Source organism: Aedes albopictus, chromosome 1 (assembly GCF_035046485.1).
Source record: "Aedes albopictus strain Foshan chromosome 1, AalbF5, whole genome shotgun sequence".
In the NCBI taxonomy this organism is placed as follows: domain Eukaryota; kingdom Metazoa; phylum Arthropoda; class Insecta; order Diptera; family Culicidae; genus Aedes; species Aedes albopictus.
Window position 1 is genome coordinate 163,009,458 of NC_085136.1, and position 15,139 is coordinate 163,024,596.

The 15,139-nt window shown below is 41.8% G+C and overlaps 1 protein-coding gene across 2 annotated transcripts in view; it reads right to left on the bottom strand.

Annotated features, from left to right (window-relative positions):
* LOC109427657 (neuropathy target esterase sws) overlaps positions 1–15,139 on the bottom strand; it is a gene marked incomplete at its 5' end in the record, with an annotated part of 28,461 nt that overhangs the window by 570 nt on the left and 12,752 nt on the right. Inside the window, 3 exon segments of one of the 2 annotated variants that reach the window (XM_062845708.1) lie at positions 446–657; positions 733–944; positions 11,580–11,696. In XM_062845708.1, the coding sequence (XP_062701692.1) occupies positions 446–657; positions 733–944; positions 11,580–11,696 (541 nt within the window). 2 annotated transcript variants of the gene reach the window in all.

The following is a 15,139-nucleotide window of genomic DNA, read 5'->3' on the forward strand; positions in this document are numbered from 1 at the left end:
ATACATTTTTCAAACTACGTATTACTCTATCTTAATAGGTAGCTAGTTATTTAACTTATACAAGCGCACTGTGTTTAATTTCGTCGATTTCTTGATAATAATAACTTGATGGTGCACTTAACGCCATGATTGATCTAGATAGAAAACTCTTCAAGAATATTAAAAACTAAATTTGTCTATTTCGGTAGAGTTGTTTTCCAACCATCAGGAAAACTATCATTAGCATTTACACATTGAGGGTTAGGTATCAAATGCAAAAGAAATCAGACAGAGATGAACCAGCCTAGGGCTGAAAATCTCTTTAATAAAGACAAAAAAAAATTAAAAAAAAAAGAAATCATGCAAATCTGCATGGTTTGTTATCAATTTCGCAAAACATATTTGAAAATTGCTCTGATCACTTAACATGATGTAAACCCACTCATTTGCATTGACAAATACTTACTCATTTAGCGAATGTGTCACTTTCTGCGGGACATCCCGGACGCTCCATTGGTTGAACCGCGACAGCCGCCCGCACTTGGCCATGTTTTCGAAGAACGATTTCCCATGCTCGAAGCCAACGTTTTTGATCTCATCGAAACTGCCGAACGCTAGCGTTTTGTACTGGTCGATTGGTGGTCGAATATACTCGCAATAGTCACTCTTTTTGACTTCCTGTGGAAAGGAATATTGCGGGATTAGATTGTCCATCTGAATCGATCAAAGATTATTTAAGCTGTGACTCTTTACCTCTAATTGTCGGACGCACGAAACGTAAGCCAAACGCGATTGGATATCCGGTAGATTGGGTACCTTGACTGGCGATGTGAAAGGATTCCAACGTTTGTACAGAAGCCACCAGCCGGAAAGATCATCTCCGTAATCGGTCAGATCCGTGTCGTCCTGGGACCCGACGTCAATGGCAATGATATGGGCAGCACCTTGAGCTCGCATAACGTCCGCTAGAACCATGCAAAGTATAGCGGTGTACGTAATATTTGTTTGGAAAGTATGGCGATTTACATAATTTTACATCTTCTTTTAGTCGATTGTTTTTTAAATAAGTTTTCCATTTTGGGTTAGATTGACTTGGTTGTGTAATAAATTTTCTTTAAATTATGTGTTTTTTAATATTTATTACATCTGCAAATTTGTTTCTAAGTAGGAACAATACGAACCAAAGTATTTAGACAATAATACAGATTGCTATGTAGGGTAAATCTAATGTTTCAATCGCTCCAATATCAGATTAGTATTAGAGATGTAAGGTGAATTTGCAAAACTTACTATATTTAGGCGATTTTCCTGTGGTGCTCAAATCGCCCCATTGGCCAAATTACCCTGACTACCCCTAGTAGCACTACGGACCACCTGTTCCGGGGGTCGTCCATCAAACGTCCATCAAACAGGGAACCCTTATTCAAGTTGTCTTGCAGGGCTCTGGACCTTCCTGTGACTAATAGTGTAGACAGTAGTGAGGTAAACCCCTTTAAAAGAAGTGTGTTGGCCAGCAGGTCTCCGTTAAGGAGAGCGACTAGTGGACCCAATAACAGTCCCGACAGACGCGCCGGTGAAGCAATAATTGGAACGTGGTTGGTGGTGAGGGCTGTGAACAAGAACAGGAATGAGCTTCCTGTTACGGAAGTGGCTGCACAACAGCTGTACGTGATCATTGACTTAAGGTATACTAACAGAAACATCTGAAAAGTTCTCAAGCAGGATTTGCGGAGGCTCATGAAGTCGACACTAGGGCGCGGCAAGACACTAAAAAGTTTATGGCAGCGGTAGTAAAAAAGCAAGCTCGAAGCAGTCGTAAAAGGACGTGTGGCAGCCCTCGGGGAGAAGCTTCCCAGTGGCACTCGCAAAGCCAGAAGAGTGTTAACTCTGAAAGCACGTGAGTTGGGCCTCATCCAGGCGCATCAGAGGGCTGTAAAGGGTAGGCCCGTCTCAGATTGAAGACAGCAGGAGGTTGCGACCTTGAACATCACATGCAAAGGCCCCGCTTACAATCTACAGAGCAGTTTCCAGAGATGTTGGAGGAGATCATCGAGGAACTTTTCCGCGTCATGATCCTAGTCCAAGACCTCTTTTGTATGATAGCTGGGACAGAGACTGGGGCTGGCGATGAGGAGAGAGTCACCGATGAGGAACTTGCGGGGATAGAAAAATCCCTTAGCATAGATAAGGCCCCAGGTCCTGACAGAGGTCCGAACTTGACCTTAAAAGTATCTATTGCAAAGGCTATGCAGAGATGTCGGGACTAGTAAGTTTTCCCAGAGGTTTGGAAGCGGCTGAGCCTGGTTCTTTTGGCAAAGGCGTGGAAGCCACCCGGAGATCCGTTGGCATATAGACCAATATGTTTGATCGACACGGCGGTGAAGACGCTCGAAAAGATCATCCTCATCGGAGACGCACATTTATGTATCTTTCTATGTAGCAACCAGTTCGGCTTCCGGAAGGGGAGGTAGACGCTATCCTGTCGGTTACAAAAACCGCCGAGATAGCGCTCCTGCCAATGCTCCAGCGTAAAAGAAGTGGGATCCGCTACTGGGCAGTAGTGACACTCGATAAGGAGAGCGACCAACATAGCTGTGGTCCTCACAAGTTCCTACCTCATGCTTGCACGGGTCAAACGATGACAAATTTTTTTTTTGGTTTTTATTTCTGTGTATTTTAACTAAAGCTAAGAGTTGTGTGCTTAGCTGGTAGTGCAGCCTGGGCACTGTTGTCCTTCTGACTTCAGCTAGATTGAGAAGGTACGATCCGAGCGTCTGTTTACCAAGGAGGTGCGGCTCAAACAGCGTCTGTTTTGGCATCCAGCGGCTGAGTAAGAAACGCTGCACCACGCCCAGCTAGATCCAAGGTGGTAGCCCCATCAGCGTGGTCGTCCCTGTGTTGGTTGGGACGTTAAACAGAACTGGCACGATGGCCCTCCGGCGAGACAGGAGTGTTGGCGTAGGCCTAATAAGCCATCCGTAAAAATCCCCATTGCGAATAACATAGAAGAAAATACGACTCGATACAATCGGCAAAGACCCACGCGACGAAATAAGGACTACGATTGGAAACTTGGAACATGGAATTGCAAGTCACTAGGTTTCGCGGGATGTGACAGGATAATTTACGACGAACTACATCCCCGCAACTTCGACATCGTGGCGTTGCAGGAACTTTGTTGGACTGGACAGAAAGTGTGGAAAAGCGGGCATCGAGCGGCTACCTTCTACCAAAGCTGTGGCACCACCAATGAACTGGGAACATGATTTATAGTGTTGGGCAAGATGCGACAACGTGTGATCGGGTGGCAGCCGATCAACGCAAGGATGTGCATGTTGAGAGTTAAGGGCCGTTTCTTCATTAACGTCCACTACCCCCACGAAGGGAGACCTGATGACGAGAAAGAAGCGTTCTACGCGCAGTTAGAGCAAACATACGATGGTTGCTCGCCGCGTGACGTGAAAATCGTTGTCGGCGACATGAACGCGCAGGTAGGAAGGGAGGAAATGTACAGACCGGTAATCGGGGGAAACAGCCTGCACGCCGTATCGAATGATAACGGCCAGCGATGCGTAAACTATGCAGCCTCCCGTGGTATGATAGTCCAAAGCACCTTCTTCCCCCGCAAAGATATCCACAAAGCCACCTGGAGATCACCCGACCATCGGAAAACCAAATCGACCACATTCTAATCGACGGTAAATTCTTCTCGAATATAACCAATGTCCGCACATATCGCAGTGCGAATATAGATTCGGATCACTACTTAGTCGCTGTATGTATGCGCTCAAAACTTTCGACAGTTATCACCACGCGTCGAAGTCGAACGCAGAGGCTTTGTGCCACAAGCCGACATGTGCCGAGATAATCACGGGAATATTCTCACGAGCGAGCGTAAGCTGGTCGAGAGGTGGCGGCAGCATTACGATGAGCACCTCAATGGCGACGTTGAAAGTACCGAAGGTGGCGTGGTAACAGATCTTGGAGTATGTGCACAGGACGAAAGACTTCCGGCCCCTGACCTCCAAGAGATCAGCACTACACTGGGTCATTACCAAGATTTGGGAGGAGGAAGTATTGCCGGAGGAATGGATGGAAGCTATCGTGTGTCCCATCTACAAAAAGGGCGACAAGTTGGATTGCGGGAACTACCGCGCGATCACACTACTGAGCGCTGCCTACAAGATACTGTCTCAAATTTTATGCCGCCGTCTATCACCGATTGCAAGAGAGTTCGTGGGGCAATATCAGGTCATGGGTGAACACGCTACAACGGACCAGATGTTCGCCATCCGCCAGGTGTTGCAGAAATGCCGCGAATACAACGTGACCACACATCACTTGTTCATCGATTTCAAATCGGCGTATGATACAATCGATCGAGAACAGCTATGGCAGATTATGCACGAATACGGATTCACGGATAAACTGATACGATTGATAAAGGCGACGATGGATCGAGTGATGTGCGTAGTTTGAGTATCAGGGACACTCTCGAGTCCCTTCGAATCTCGCAGAGGGTTACGGCAAGGTGATGGTCTTTCGTGCTTGCTGTTCAACATTGCTTTAGAGGGTGTAATTAGGAGAGCGGAGTGGAACGATTTTCACGAAGTCCGTTCAGCTGCTTGATTTCGCTGATGATATTGATATTATTGCTCGTAAATTTGAGACGATGGCGGAAACGTACATCCGCCTAAAGAGTTAAGCCAGGCGAATCGGATTAGTCATTAATGTATCGAAGACAAAGTACATGATGGCAAAGGGCTCCAGGGAGGAATCACCGCGCCCGCCACCCCGAATTTATATCGACGGTGATGAAATCGAGGCGGTTGAAGAATTCGTGTACTTGGGCTCACTGGTGACCGCCGACAACGACACCAATAGAGAAATTCAGCGGCGCATTGTGGCAGGTAATCGTTCTTACTTTGGACTCCGCAGAACTCTACGATCGAATAAAGTTCGCCGTAACACGAAGTTAACCATCTACAAAACGCTGATTAGACCGGTCGTCCTCTATGGGCACGAAACATGGACCTTATGTGCAGAGGACCAACGCGCCCTTGGAGTTTTCGAACGGAAGGTGTTGCGTACCTACGGAGTGCAGATGGAAGACGGAACTTGGAGAAGGCGAATGAACGACGAGCTGCATCAGCTGCTGAGAGAACCAACCATCGTCCATACTGCGAAAATCGGGAGGCTACGGTGGGCGGGTCACGTCATCAGGATGTCGGATGGCAACCCGACTAAAATGGGTCTCAAGAGTCAGCCGACCGGTACAAGAAGACGTGGAGCGCAGCGAGCTAGGTGGGTCGACCAAGTGGAGGACGATCTGCGGACCCTACGCAGAGTGCGGAACTGGAGACAAACAGCCATGGACCGAGTGGAATGGAGGCGGCTACTATGTACAGTAGTATGGGACTCGCTTGTATGGAAAAAATAAATCCTCGCTCCAGTCGACTTTTTAGATTCCATTTAGGTCCCATATGAACTGTACAAAATTTCAGCGCAATCGGTGAAACTATAATTTAGCGCAAGCGGTTCAAAGTTTTCATAGGATTTACTATGGGAAAAGTTGCACTTTCAAATAAAAATTCCCAGAGGTCGCCCCTTGTCTCCTTAATACAAATCGATCAACGCTTCTTGTAGAAAAATCATTCATGAAACTTTCCTTCGAAGACCGCAAAACGATTGGATGCTTGTGGAAAAAGTTATTGATTTATTACCGATTAGTGATTCAACGAATGGCTTTTTGTTTTGTTTTATCAGCAGCACTGCTGCTGCCGTTGTAGCATGGGGTGGCGGGAGGCATCACCACCCCCAGAAACAGCAGCAGCCAAGGCAGCAGATACAGTGCTGCTAATAAAACAAAACAAAAAGCCGTTCGTTGGATCACTAATCGGTAATAAATCAATAACTTTTTCCACAAGCATCCAATCGTTTTGCGGTCTTCGAAGGAAAGTTTCATAAATGATTTTTCTACAAGAAGCGTTGATCGATTTGAATAGTAAGAAATCAAAGCTTGTTTTTCTCAGAGATGGCGCCACCACATTAAAAGTAAAATCATTTTTCTTGTATGGACAAATCGCTGGCTTGCACTTGTTCCGCATCACAACGATTTGTACCCTGGGGCAAAAAGTTGCAAATTAGAAACAAAATCATTATACCTATGCGTTTCTTCCGGATTCATTACAGTAACAGAGAATTTATTACGCCACCATACAAATTTCAAGCTGTTTACTTCTTTTTTTCCGACTGGCATTTTCCACCCGTGCTGCGCATGATGTTTCCGAGTGGATAGGTGCAGGCGGCGCCGCTGTATATGTGGAAAACACGTGGAACACGAGCGCCATCTATGATTCCGTAGCGTAAACTTTTCTGCTTGTTTACACTGTTATCATGTTTACCGTATTTATCAGAGAAGCGCCTCTACCGGCACTCTAGCAAAAACGCAGCTGATTGCTTCCTATTAAGGAGGCAAGGGGTGACCTCTGGGAATTTTTATTTGAAAGTGCAACTTTTCCCATAGTAAATCCTATGAAAAATTTGAACCGCTTGCGCTAAATTATAGTTTCACCGATTGCGCTGAAATTTTGCACAGTCGATATGGGACCTAAAAGGAATCAAAAAAGTCAACTGGAGCGAGAATTTGATAATTGTCCCATACTAATGTACAGCAGAGGCCACCCCGGCCTTAGCCTGACCGGTAAGGTAAAGTAAAAGTACCTTTAGCCGAAACGGAACGGAGTCAGTCATCGACGTAACTATTCGTAGTCCTGGCCTAACAAGTAGTTGAAACTGGTGGGTAGATGCTGCCTACAAAAGTCATAGCGATCACCTGACGGTTCGCTACAGTATCGACTACAATAACAGCATGCAGCTGGCAGGGAAGAGGCGATTAAGCCAAGGCCACGTCCTTGTAGGTGGAAGACATCATACCACCGACGAACCGACGCACAGTGGGATCATTCTGAAAAAAGACGATCAAAACCTCTAAGAGCCGTTAGATGACATTTTAGCATATAGGTGTCTTTGGAAGATATGTTCAGAAAAATCTTCTCTATTTTTATGCATATTCACTGTATGGTAAAACTGTAGGGTGAACCCGAGCAAAAAAATATTTTTTCAAAATAATTTTTTAGAGGGTAGATGTCTTCAGCAAAGTTGTAGAACAAGTAATTTCAAGTATCTTTGCTGAAGACACAATATAGTTTGGACTTCATTTTTTGAGAGAAAATATGAAAGTTTAAAAAACAACCTCAAAATCAGTTTTTTGAACTTTTCCATGATTATATCGTAAAATTTCAACGTGATATGTTCTACAAGTTTGTAGGTATTACTGGAATACACTATCTTGCCGAAGACACCAACTCTGTAAAATTGAAAGATGCTCCGGTAAACTAATTTTTTTGAAAATTTTTCACAATTTTCACTATTGAATATTTTTTGAATAGGCACTTTTTGGCAGCCGTGCTATCAAAATTTCAATGCTTTATCATGTCCAGAATAGACCAAAAGTGACTTAACAATCGGGTCCGATAAGGCACTTTGATTTCTGATGCTATTTTAATAGTCATTTTTTCGAAGAAAATATTTACAAATTTCATAAAAATCATTTAATACAAACTGAGAACGATCAAAAACATTTCGACATTAATATATGTTAATAAAAATAGTATTCTTGTTGAAATAGTCTACATTTCTAACACTGTGGTTGACTTTACATTGAATACCCGACAAAAAATATCGCTTTTTAAATTTTTAGATGAGTTAAAAATTCACTATTGAATATTTTTTGAGTAAGCACTTTTTGGCAGCCGTGCTGTCAAAATTTCTATGGTTCATTATGTCCAGAATAGACCAAGTTTGACTCATCAATCGGGTCTGATAAGGCACTTTGATATCTGAAGCTATTTTAATAGTAATTTTCAAAGAAAATATTCACAGTCTCATACAACCTTTCGATATTATTTTTAGCTCATCCAAGTAGTTATTCTGAATAAAAAAAAACAAGTTAAATAAATGAAGACTATTTCAACTGTTAGTGTCATTTATTTTGAACTACAAATTTTGAAAGAGGGAAAAGCCTCTTTGAGTGATTTCCTCATCTACGAAATCTTTCTCAAAAAGGCACAAAACCTTTTTATCTTTTCAAAAAATCGCTATAATATAAACTTAAAACTAAAGGCTCCTCCGGAAAAGTATCCATAATGGAGCCGTGATCTTGATGTGGATTTGTCAAGGTAATATGTCTACCAAGGTAATATGTCTACCAATATATATATAGGTAATATGTCTACCAAGGTAATATGTCTACGACGAAGGAATCTTGAAAATCATGGACAGGAATCGACCTAACGGACGCAGTTCTTGAAAACTGGAAAAAATAATTTTTAAAGAGTATCAAACAGCATAACCAATTTCAATAAAATATCTGTGAAGAATTTTCATCATGACGTAAGATTTACAACCTAGAATATCTCTAACAGATACTGGCTATTTCAATGTGATGTAACAATGTTTCACTCGTTTTATTGCGACATTTGCACCCATTTAGACTCGGCCGAAATTCATTATTATCACAGTCGAATTTCGCATACGACTTCGCAGCGGCTGGCATGCACAAGTTCGGTTGAGTTCAAGACAGGGGCGTCGGATGCACAACAGGTAAACAAAATAAGTTTGATTAGTGTGAAATTTCGCTGGGAAATGATGATTCAGTGGATTCTCAAATTATCACAGTAGTCTAAACATTAATGAGAAACCCAATATTTTGTTTTTTTTTTCAACACAAAAGTTGTAGAGGCATTCATTATATTTTCGCCTTTTTAGTTTTAGACCCGAAGTTATAATGTTAACATAGCAAATGAAAAAAAAATGTTATCATTGTTTTAGTTGATTGATTAATGTATGTATGTTAACATAAACAAATGCATTGGGAATTACAATAAAAAATTAGATAAAAAACACAGTTTTTAATTGGTATTAAAAACTCATCTAAAAATTTAAAAAGCGATCTTTTTTGTCGTATATTCAATGTAAAGTGTTAGAAATGTAGACTATTTCAGCAAGAATACTATTTGGATTAACAAATATTAATGTCGAAAAGTTTTCATGAGTTTTCAGTTTGTATTAATTGATGTGTATGAAATTTGTGAATATTTTCTTTGAAAAATGACTATTAAAATAGCATCAGAAATCAAAGTGCCTTATCAGACCCGATTGTTAAGTCACTTTTGGTCTATTCTGGACATGATAAAGCATTGAAATTTTGATAGCACGGCTGCCAAAAAGTGCCTATTCAAAAAATATTCAATATTGAAAACAGTGAAATAATTTCAAAAAAATTGGTTTACTGGAGCAATTTTCAATTTTACAGAGTTGGTGTCTTCAGCAAGACAGTGTATTTCAGTAGTATCCACAAACTTGTAGAACATATCACGTTGAAATTTTACGATATAATCATGGAAAAGTTCAAAAAACTGATTTTGAGCTTGTTTTTTAAACTTTCATATTTTCTCCCAAAAAATGAAGTCCAAACTATATGGTGTCTTCAGCAAAGATACTTGAAATTACTTGTTCTACAACTTTGCTGAACACATCTACTCTCTAAAAAAATATTTTGAAAAAATATTTTTTGCTCGGGTTTACCCTACAGTTTTACCATACAGTGAATATGCATAAAAATAGAGACGATATTTCTGAACACATCTTCCAAAGACACCTATATGCTAAAATGTCATCTAACGGCTCTTAGAGGTTTTGATCGTCTTTTTTCAGAATGATCCCACTGTGCGACGTGACAGTGGTGATTCAAAACTGTCCCCCTCAATTTAACGGTCGACTAACAAAGCGAGTGAACCCTTCTGTCAAATCAGCGCAGACGCGAACCTCTTCCTATATCAACACACGGGGGTTTGGGATCAAGCTAGCAAACTAACGCGAACCGTTATAGAGGTGGCGATAGTGTTTGGCTATTTTTCATCATGGCGTCGCGGACAACAAATTTGAATTTGTTTGTTCTAGCTGTCACGTCGGTTCGTCGGTGATCATACTTCAACTACGAGGTGTTAGGAAGGCGCTCAACCGTGATCAAAACTTGCTCGGCAAGGATGTTTTCGATCACTTGGCAATCGTTTGACTCATTTGCCCATAACTCAGTTTAGAAGCCCTATATTGGAATGTTGTATTCGGCAAAGTTGTAGATTAGTGTTTTTCCTACAATATCACCAAGGACGCCATATTCTAACTCTGATATTTACGTCGTAAAAGTGTTAGTACCAGCTACTCATACCAAACGATCGAATTTTTCGATCGTTTAGTATAAGAAGGTGGTACTAGCGCCGTATATATAAAAGTTAGAATATGGTCTCCTTGGTGATAATTGTAGGAAACTAATCTACAACTTTGCTAAACGTTACATTTCAATACCGTCTACCCCCGTTGGTTTGAACGACACCTCATGCAAACCAACGGGGTTTATTTTTTAATTTGAACTTCTAGTAACCCTGTGGGCGTCGAAAAACACACTGATGACAACCCTTTTTGCTGTTTTGTTTTGATTCTGCGTTACGTTTCACCCCGTTCCATGAGCAGAATGACGTTTTAACCATTTTTAGTTTGAACGATGTGCAGATTAGAGGGGGTCAAATTAAAAAGTGTTCAGATTAGATGAGGTCAAACCAACGGGGGTAGACGGTATTAGGTTTCTGAATTGAGTTATGGACAAATGAGTCAAACGATTGCCAGGTGATAGAAAACATCCCTGTTGCTCGGTCAAAGCGGTGATCAGTTGGAAGCGTTGCTCTCGCGTGCATGCGATGCCACCCTACCAAGGAAAATCATTCCTAGGAATGGGAAACACTGACGTACCCGAGATTTTCAGATATGCTGTGCAGAAATGCCTGGACGAGGAAGACTTCCTGTAGGTTTATAAGAAGCAGAGCCTGGTCCTACAGCTGAAGGCGAGGAATATAGACCATTATGCTTGCACGATACGGCGGGGAAGATACTCGAGAGGATCATCCTCAACAGGATTTGCAGGTATACAGAGGGTGTTGTAGATGGGTCTCTAGAGGGTGTTCCTCGAGCAACTAGTTCGACTTGCGGAAAGAGAAGTCGGTCAAAGTGGACATCTGGTTAGCTGGTCGGAAGTATTTCAGATGGCATTGTATGTTATACTGATGTCTCCGTCATCGCAGAAAAGGTGGTGCTGCTCTCTTGTGAGTTGAGACAACATCAGTCATACTAACTTGGTAGAGACCGCAACATTGTCCAAGAATTTCATACTTTACGTATGTCACTTATCTACAGTTTGGTTTATTATCGAAATACAACAACGTTTGTTTTAAACACATTGAAATTATAGTTTAAAAGTCTACAAAATTCTTTAATGTAATCGGTCATGACATCAGTCTAAATTTGAGACTTATAGTATTGCACAGTACCGTCAATCTAACCCAAATTGCAGCATAAGTGTTAGTAACAAAATAGAAACAACAATAGTTTAATCAAACTGATAAGAAATGAATGGGATATCCATTAATAAAATGATTACAGTTTAAAACATATATATGAAATTGAAGACTAAGCGCTAGATTTACCTGGCACGTTATTAGTGTAACAACCATCTAACAGTAGATGACCATCTCTTAAATCACAGATAGGTGGGAATATTCCTGCTACGGACATACTAGCACGTACATAACGCCACAGTGTTCCTAATTGGTGTCGATTCAAATAACACATTTTAGCGATAACATTTCAACGAGCTACGAACGCATGGGTAAACATAAAAACTAACGTAAAAGAAACAACAGAAAAACCACTGCCAGCGCGTTTGGATTCGGGCTAACGTTATTTTTTGAAAAGACCAATCTTCCGGTGGCAGTGAACGCTTGAATTTAGTTGCTTGAGAGCCAATTGTTTGTAAACGTAATTCGACAATTGACAACTGAAAGGAAAATCAAACACAATTAAACATCCAGATCCTCAAAAAATAGTTCTGAGCATATTAATAGTTCCGAATGGCTGTCGTCTTCGACAAAAGCACTCTCTTTTCTTTCTCCATTTCGGTCGGTGTTTTGTTACGTAGAAATCAAAAAATGGAAAACGTGGAAATCATAACAACTAGGCATATGCATGTCGAAAACAGCTACTGCAAACAACAGATCGGTTGACTATGAATGCTAATGTGTGGGTGTTTTGTTTTAACAAAGTTTGTGTCACTTGTAGGGAAACAATCTGTACAAAAGCTAAACAGCAACTGAACAAGCGTGTTTCTGGTATACACAGGACGAACTAAAGATAAAAGTCCTAAAGCTAAGAATGCAGAATGGAGGATAATGCGTAAAATACGTAGATAACTGTAAACGGTGAGTTCTTTAGTTGCAAATTTAGACAAACTTTTCGGCCGTTAGATGGTGAATTCGTCTTTGTTTATAGTATGTGTCTATAGTATGGTTTTCGCCACAACATTTTATCTATACCACGTGCACAGAAAATTGCTGGTTTTTGGTTTCCTCCCGCCGTGGACAAGTGGCGAAATTTCCAATGAAATTCAGGTTCATTTTGCTTTTTTTTAGAATCCGGCACCAACATTTCAACAGATCGTAAGTACTTTTTGAAACTACCTTCTTTCAAAACTGTTGATCGTATTTCATTCATCTCATACAAACCATCACCACAATCGGAAAGAGGATCATGTTACCTGTGCAGAAGTATAATACGTGCACATACGTTGATACAATAAAATACGACCCACAGCATTGTTAGTGCTGTGTCATTAGGCTGAAATACGTTAGGCCGAACGTGTCATTAGGCCAAATGGACCATTAGAGCGAATGAGTTCAAAGCCAGCAACTACCGCCTAGTTGAATGATTTGATTATGTTATGTGCATTTAGCATGGAACCATTTGGGCAGGAGGACCTATTTTGGATACTTGCTGCTAAAACCTAGTAAATTTTTTAACTAATTGACTTCAATTTTTGTACATGGCTAGATACAGTAGGTATCTTACCATGTCCTTTGGTTTATTTAGTCATTTGGTTAAAAATTGATTAAGTTATAGCACCAAGTGACTAACATGGGTCTCCCTGCCTAAATGGTCCTAGATCCTACCTCGAAAGAACAGCCTATTTTTAACAAGAGGCAAAAATCTTTGATAGGAAAGCTAGTACTGTGGTCGTCTAGAATCAAGTTCAAAAATTTTATGGTATGTGGGGGCAAGATAGGTTAGTGCCGTGTTTTGAGGTACACTCAATACTGTTTTTACGCGCTGGATGCGTCCACGCAAAAAAAAAAATCGCGTAAAAAAGTTCGCGTAACTTCGAGAAATCGCGCAAAAAAAAAACTCAAAGGATTTTTTTTTTTACACGATTTGCTATCCGCGAATGACCAAAATCGCGTAAAAAAAAGTCGCGTGACTTCGAAGAAATCGCGTAGAAAAGTCGTGTAAAAACAGGATTGGGTGAACTATAGATTTTTTGAATGTTTGAATGTTTTTTTATGTTGCTTCCTAAACAGCAGAACTCAAGGACATACACCTCGCTTCACTTGATGATGTAGCCACTGTCACCTGCGTTTTGCTTGACAACGATACAGCATTCTCATATACGGTGCATATATAGCCGCTAACTGACTTCCTGTATGATGCATCCGACGCCTAGTCCGCTCCAATCAAGGGTTCCGCCGAGTCGTCACGAACAAAATTCAAATGCTTCGCTTTTGTGCCTTTGATGGCGCTTGAGAGTGCCAGTGGGTGCTTGTTGGATTCTGTTGGCAGCGTCCCAGGAAGCCTACAGGAAAACAGGCCTGGTATACAGCAATTGTTCCCAGAAGCTCATGGTATGGTTCCTGGGTTGATTCAGCGTCGCGCGAAACGGTCAGATTCTTCTCTATGGGTGTCTTGGAAGGGTTGCAATCCGCCAACTTGAAGCGTATCAGTAGCTTGTCGATGCTCGATTCTTAAGAAAAGTTCATAGAATTCTTTCGACCGGTTGTACACCAGCTTCATTCCCAGGAAAGGGCTGATTTCTCCTCAGCCCGTCATCTTGAACGTCGAACCGAGGACTTCCTTCAGATTCACGATCGTTTCAAGCTTCCTCCCAGCAATGAACAGGTCGTCCAAATAGAGGATGATGTACACCTCGTCTAATGGTACTATCCGCACGTACAGGCAGTAGCCGTGTAGCGACCGGTGGAATCCCACGCTCGGCAATCGATTGTTGCACTTCCCGTTCCAGCATATCGGGGATTGTTTGAGTTCGTATTGTCGAGTCCGCGGCTTATGCATTAGGGGATGCTGTCACACCATCTGGAATGGCCATGTACAGTTCTTCTTTCAGGTTTTCGTGCAAGAACGCCGTCTTGACGTCCATTTGATGGAAGTGGAATCATTACTGCACATCGCCCGCGAGAACTGTCCTGATGATGGCAAGTCTTGCAACCGGAGCGAATGTCTCCTTGTAGTTGATTTAAGCCTTCTGTAGGAATCCTTTCACCACCACTACCATCGTACACGACAGACGCATTTCTCTGTTTCTCTCAGGTTCATTCGTGCCCGCTGTAAAAATATGCAGTACGCGTAAAAACACTCTGGTGATTGATTTGAGGGTGCTATCAGCACGACCAGACATCGCGAAAGTGCAAATTTTTTTGGAAGATCAGCTGAAACTCCAATACACGGATGTCTTGAGTATTCAGTTGCATCACCTCCGCAACTGTGTTTTCATCGAGATGAAATCGTATGAGATCGCCTTATGCTACCAAACCCAACATAACTGGAAGCGAAAAATGTTTTTTGCGTGCAAAGAATTTCATATTACTGTGTATCTGGATTGCGACGCTGTGACGGTTCGGGTACACGACCTTCCCCCGTCGATGAGCCACTCCACCTTGCAACCTTGATCTCCACGCGGCTGGTCATTTTCACCCTAAAATCGATCAGCACTAAAGTGCATAATTTCCAGACTACACCAAAAATGTGTAACCTTTGCACATTCACAAAATTAGCTCCTGCGTCCACAAAATCGTGAAATTTGTAAACAAAATTGTACGGCGATCTAGCTAGGTTTACGAGTGACCGAGGCCCATGTTCAAGTCTTCTTCCGTTACGTTCTTCAGGGCCGTCACCAGAGGATCGCACGGTGTGTTGAAATAGG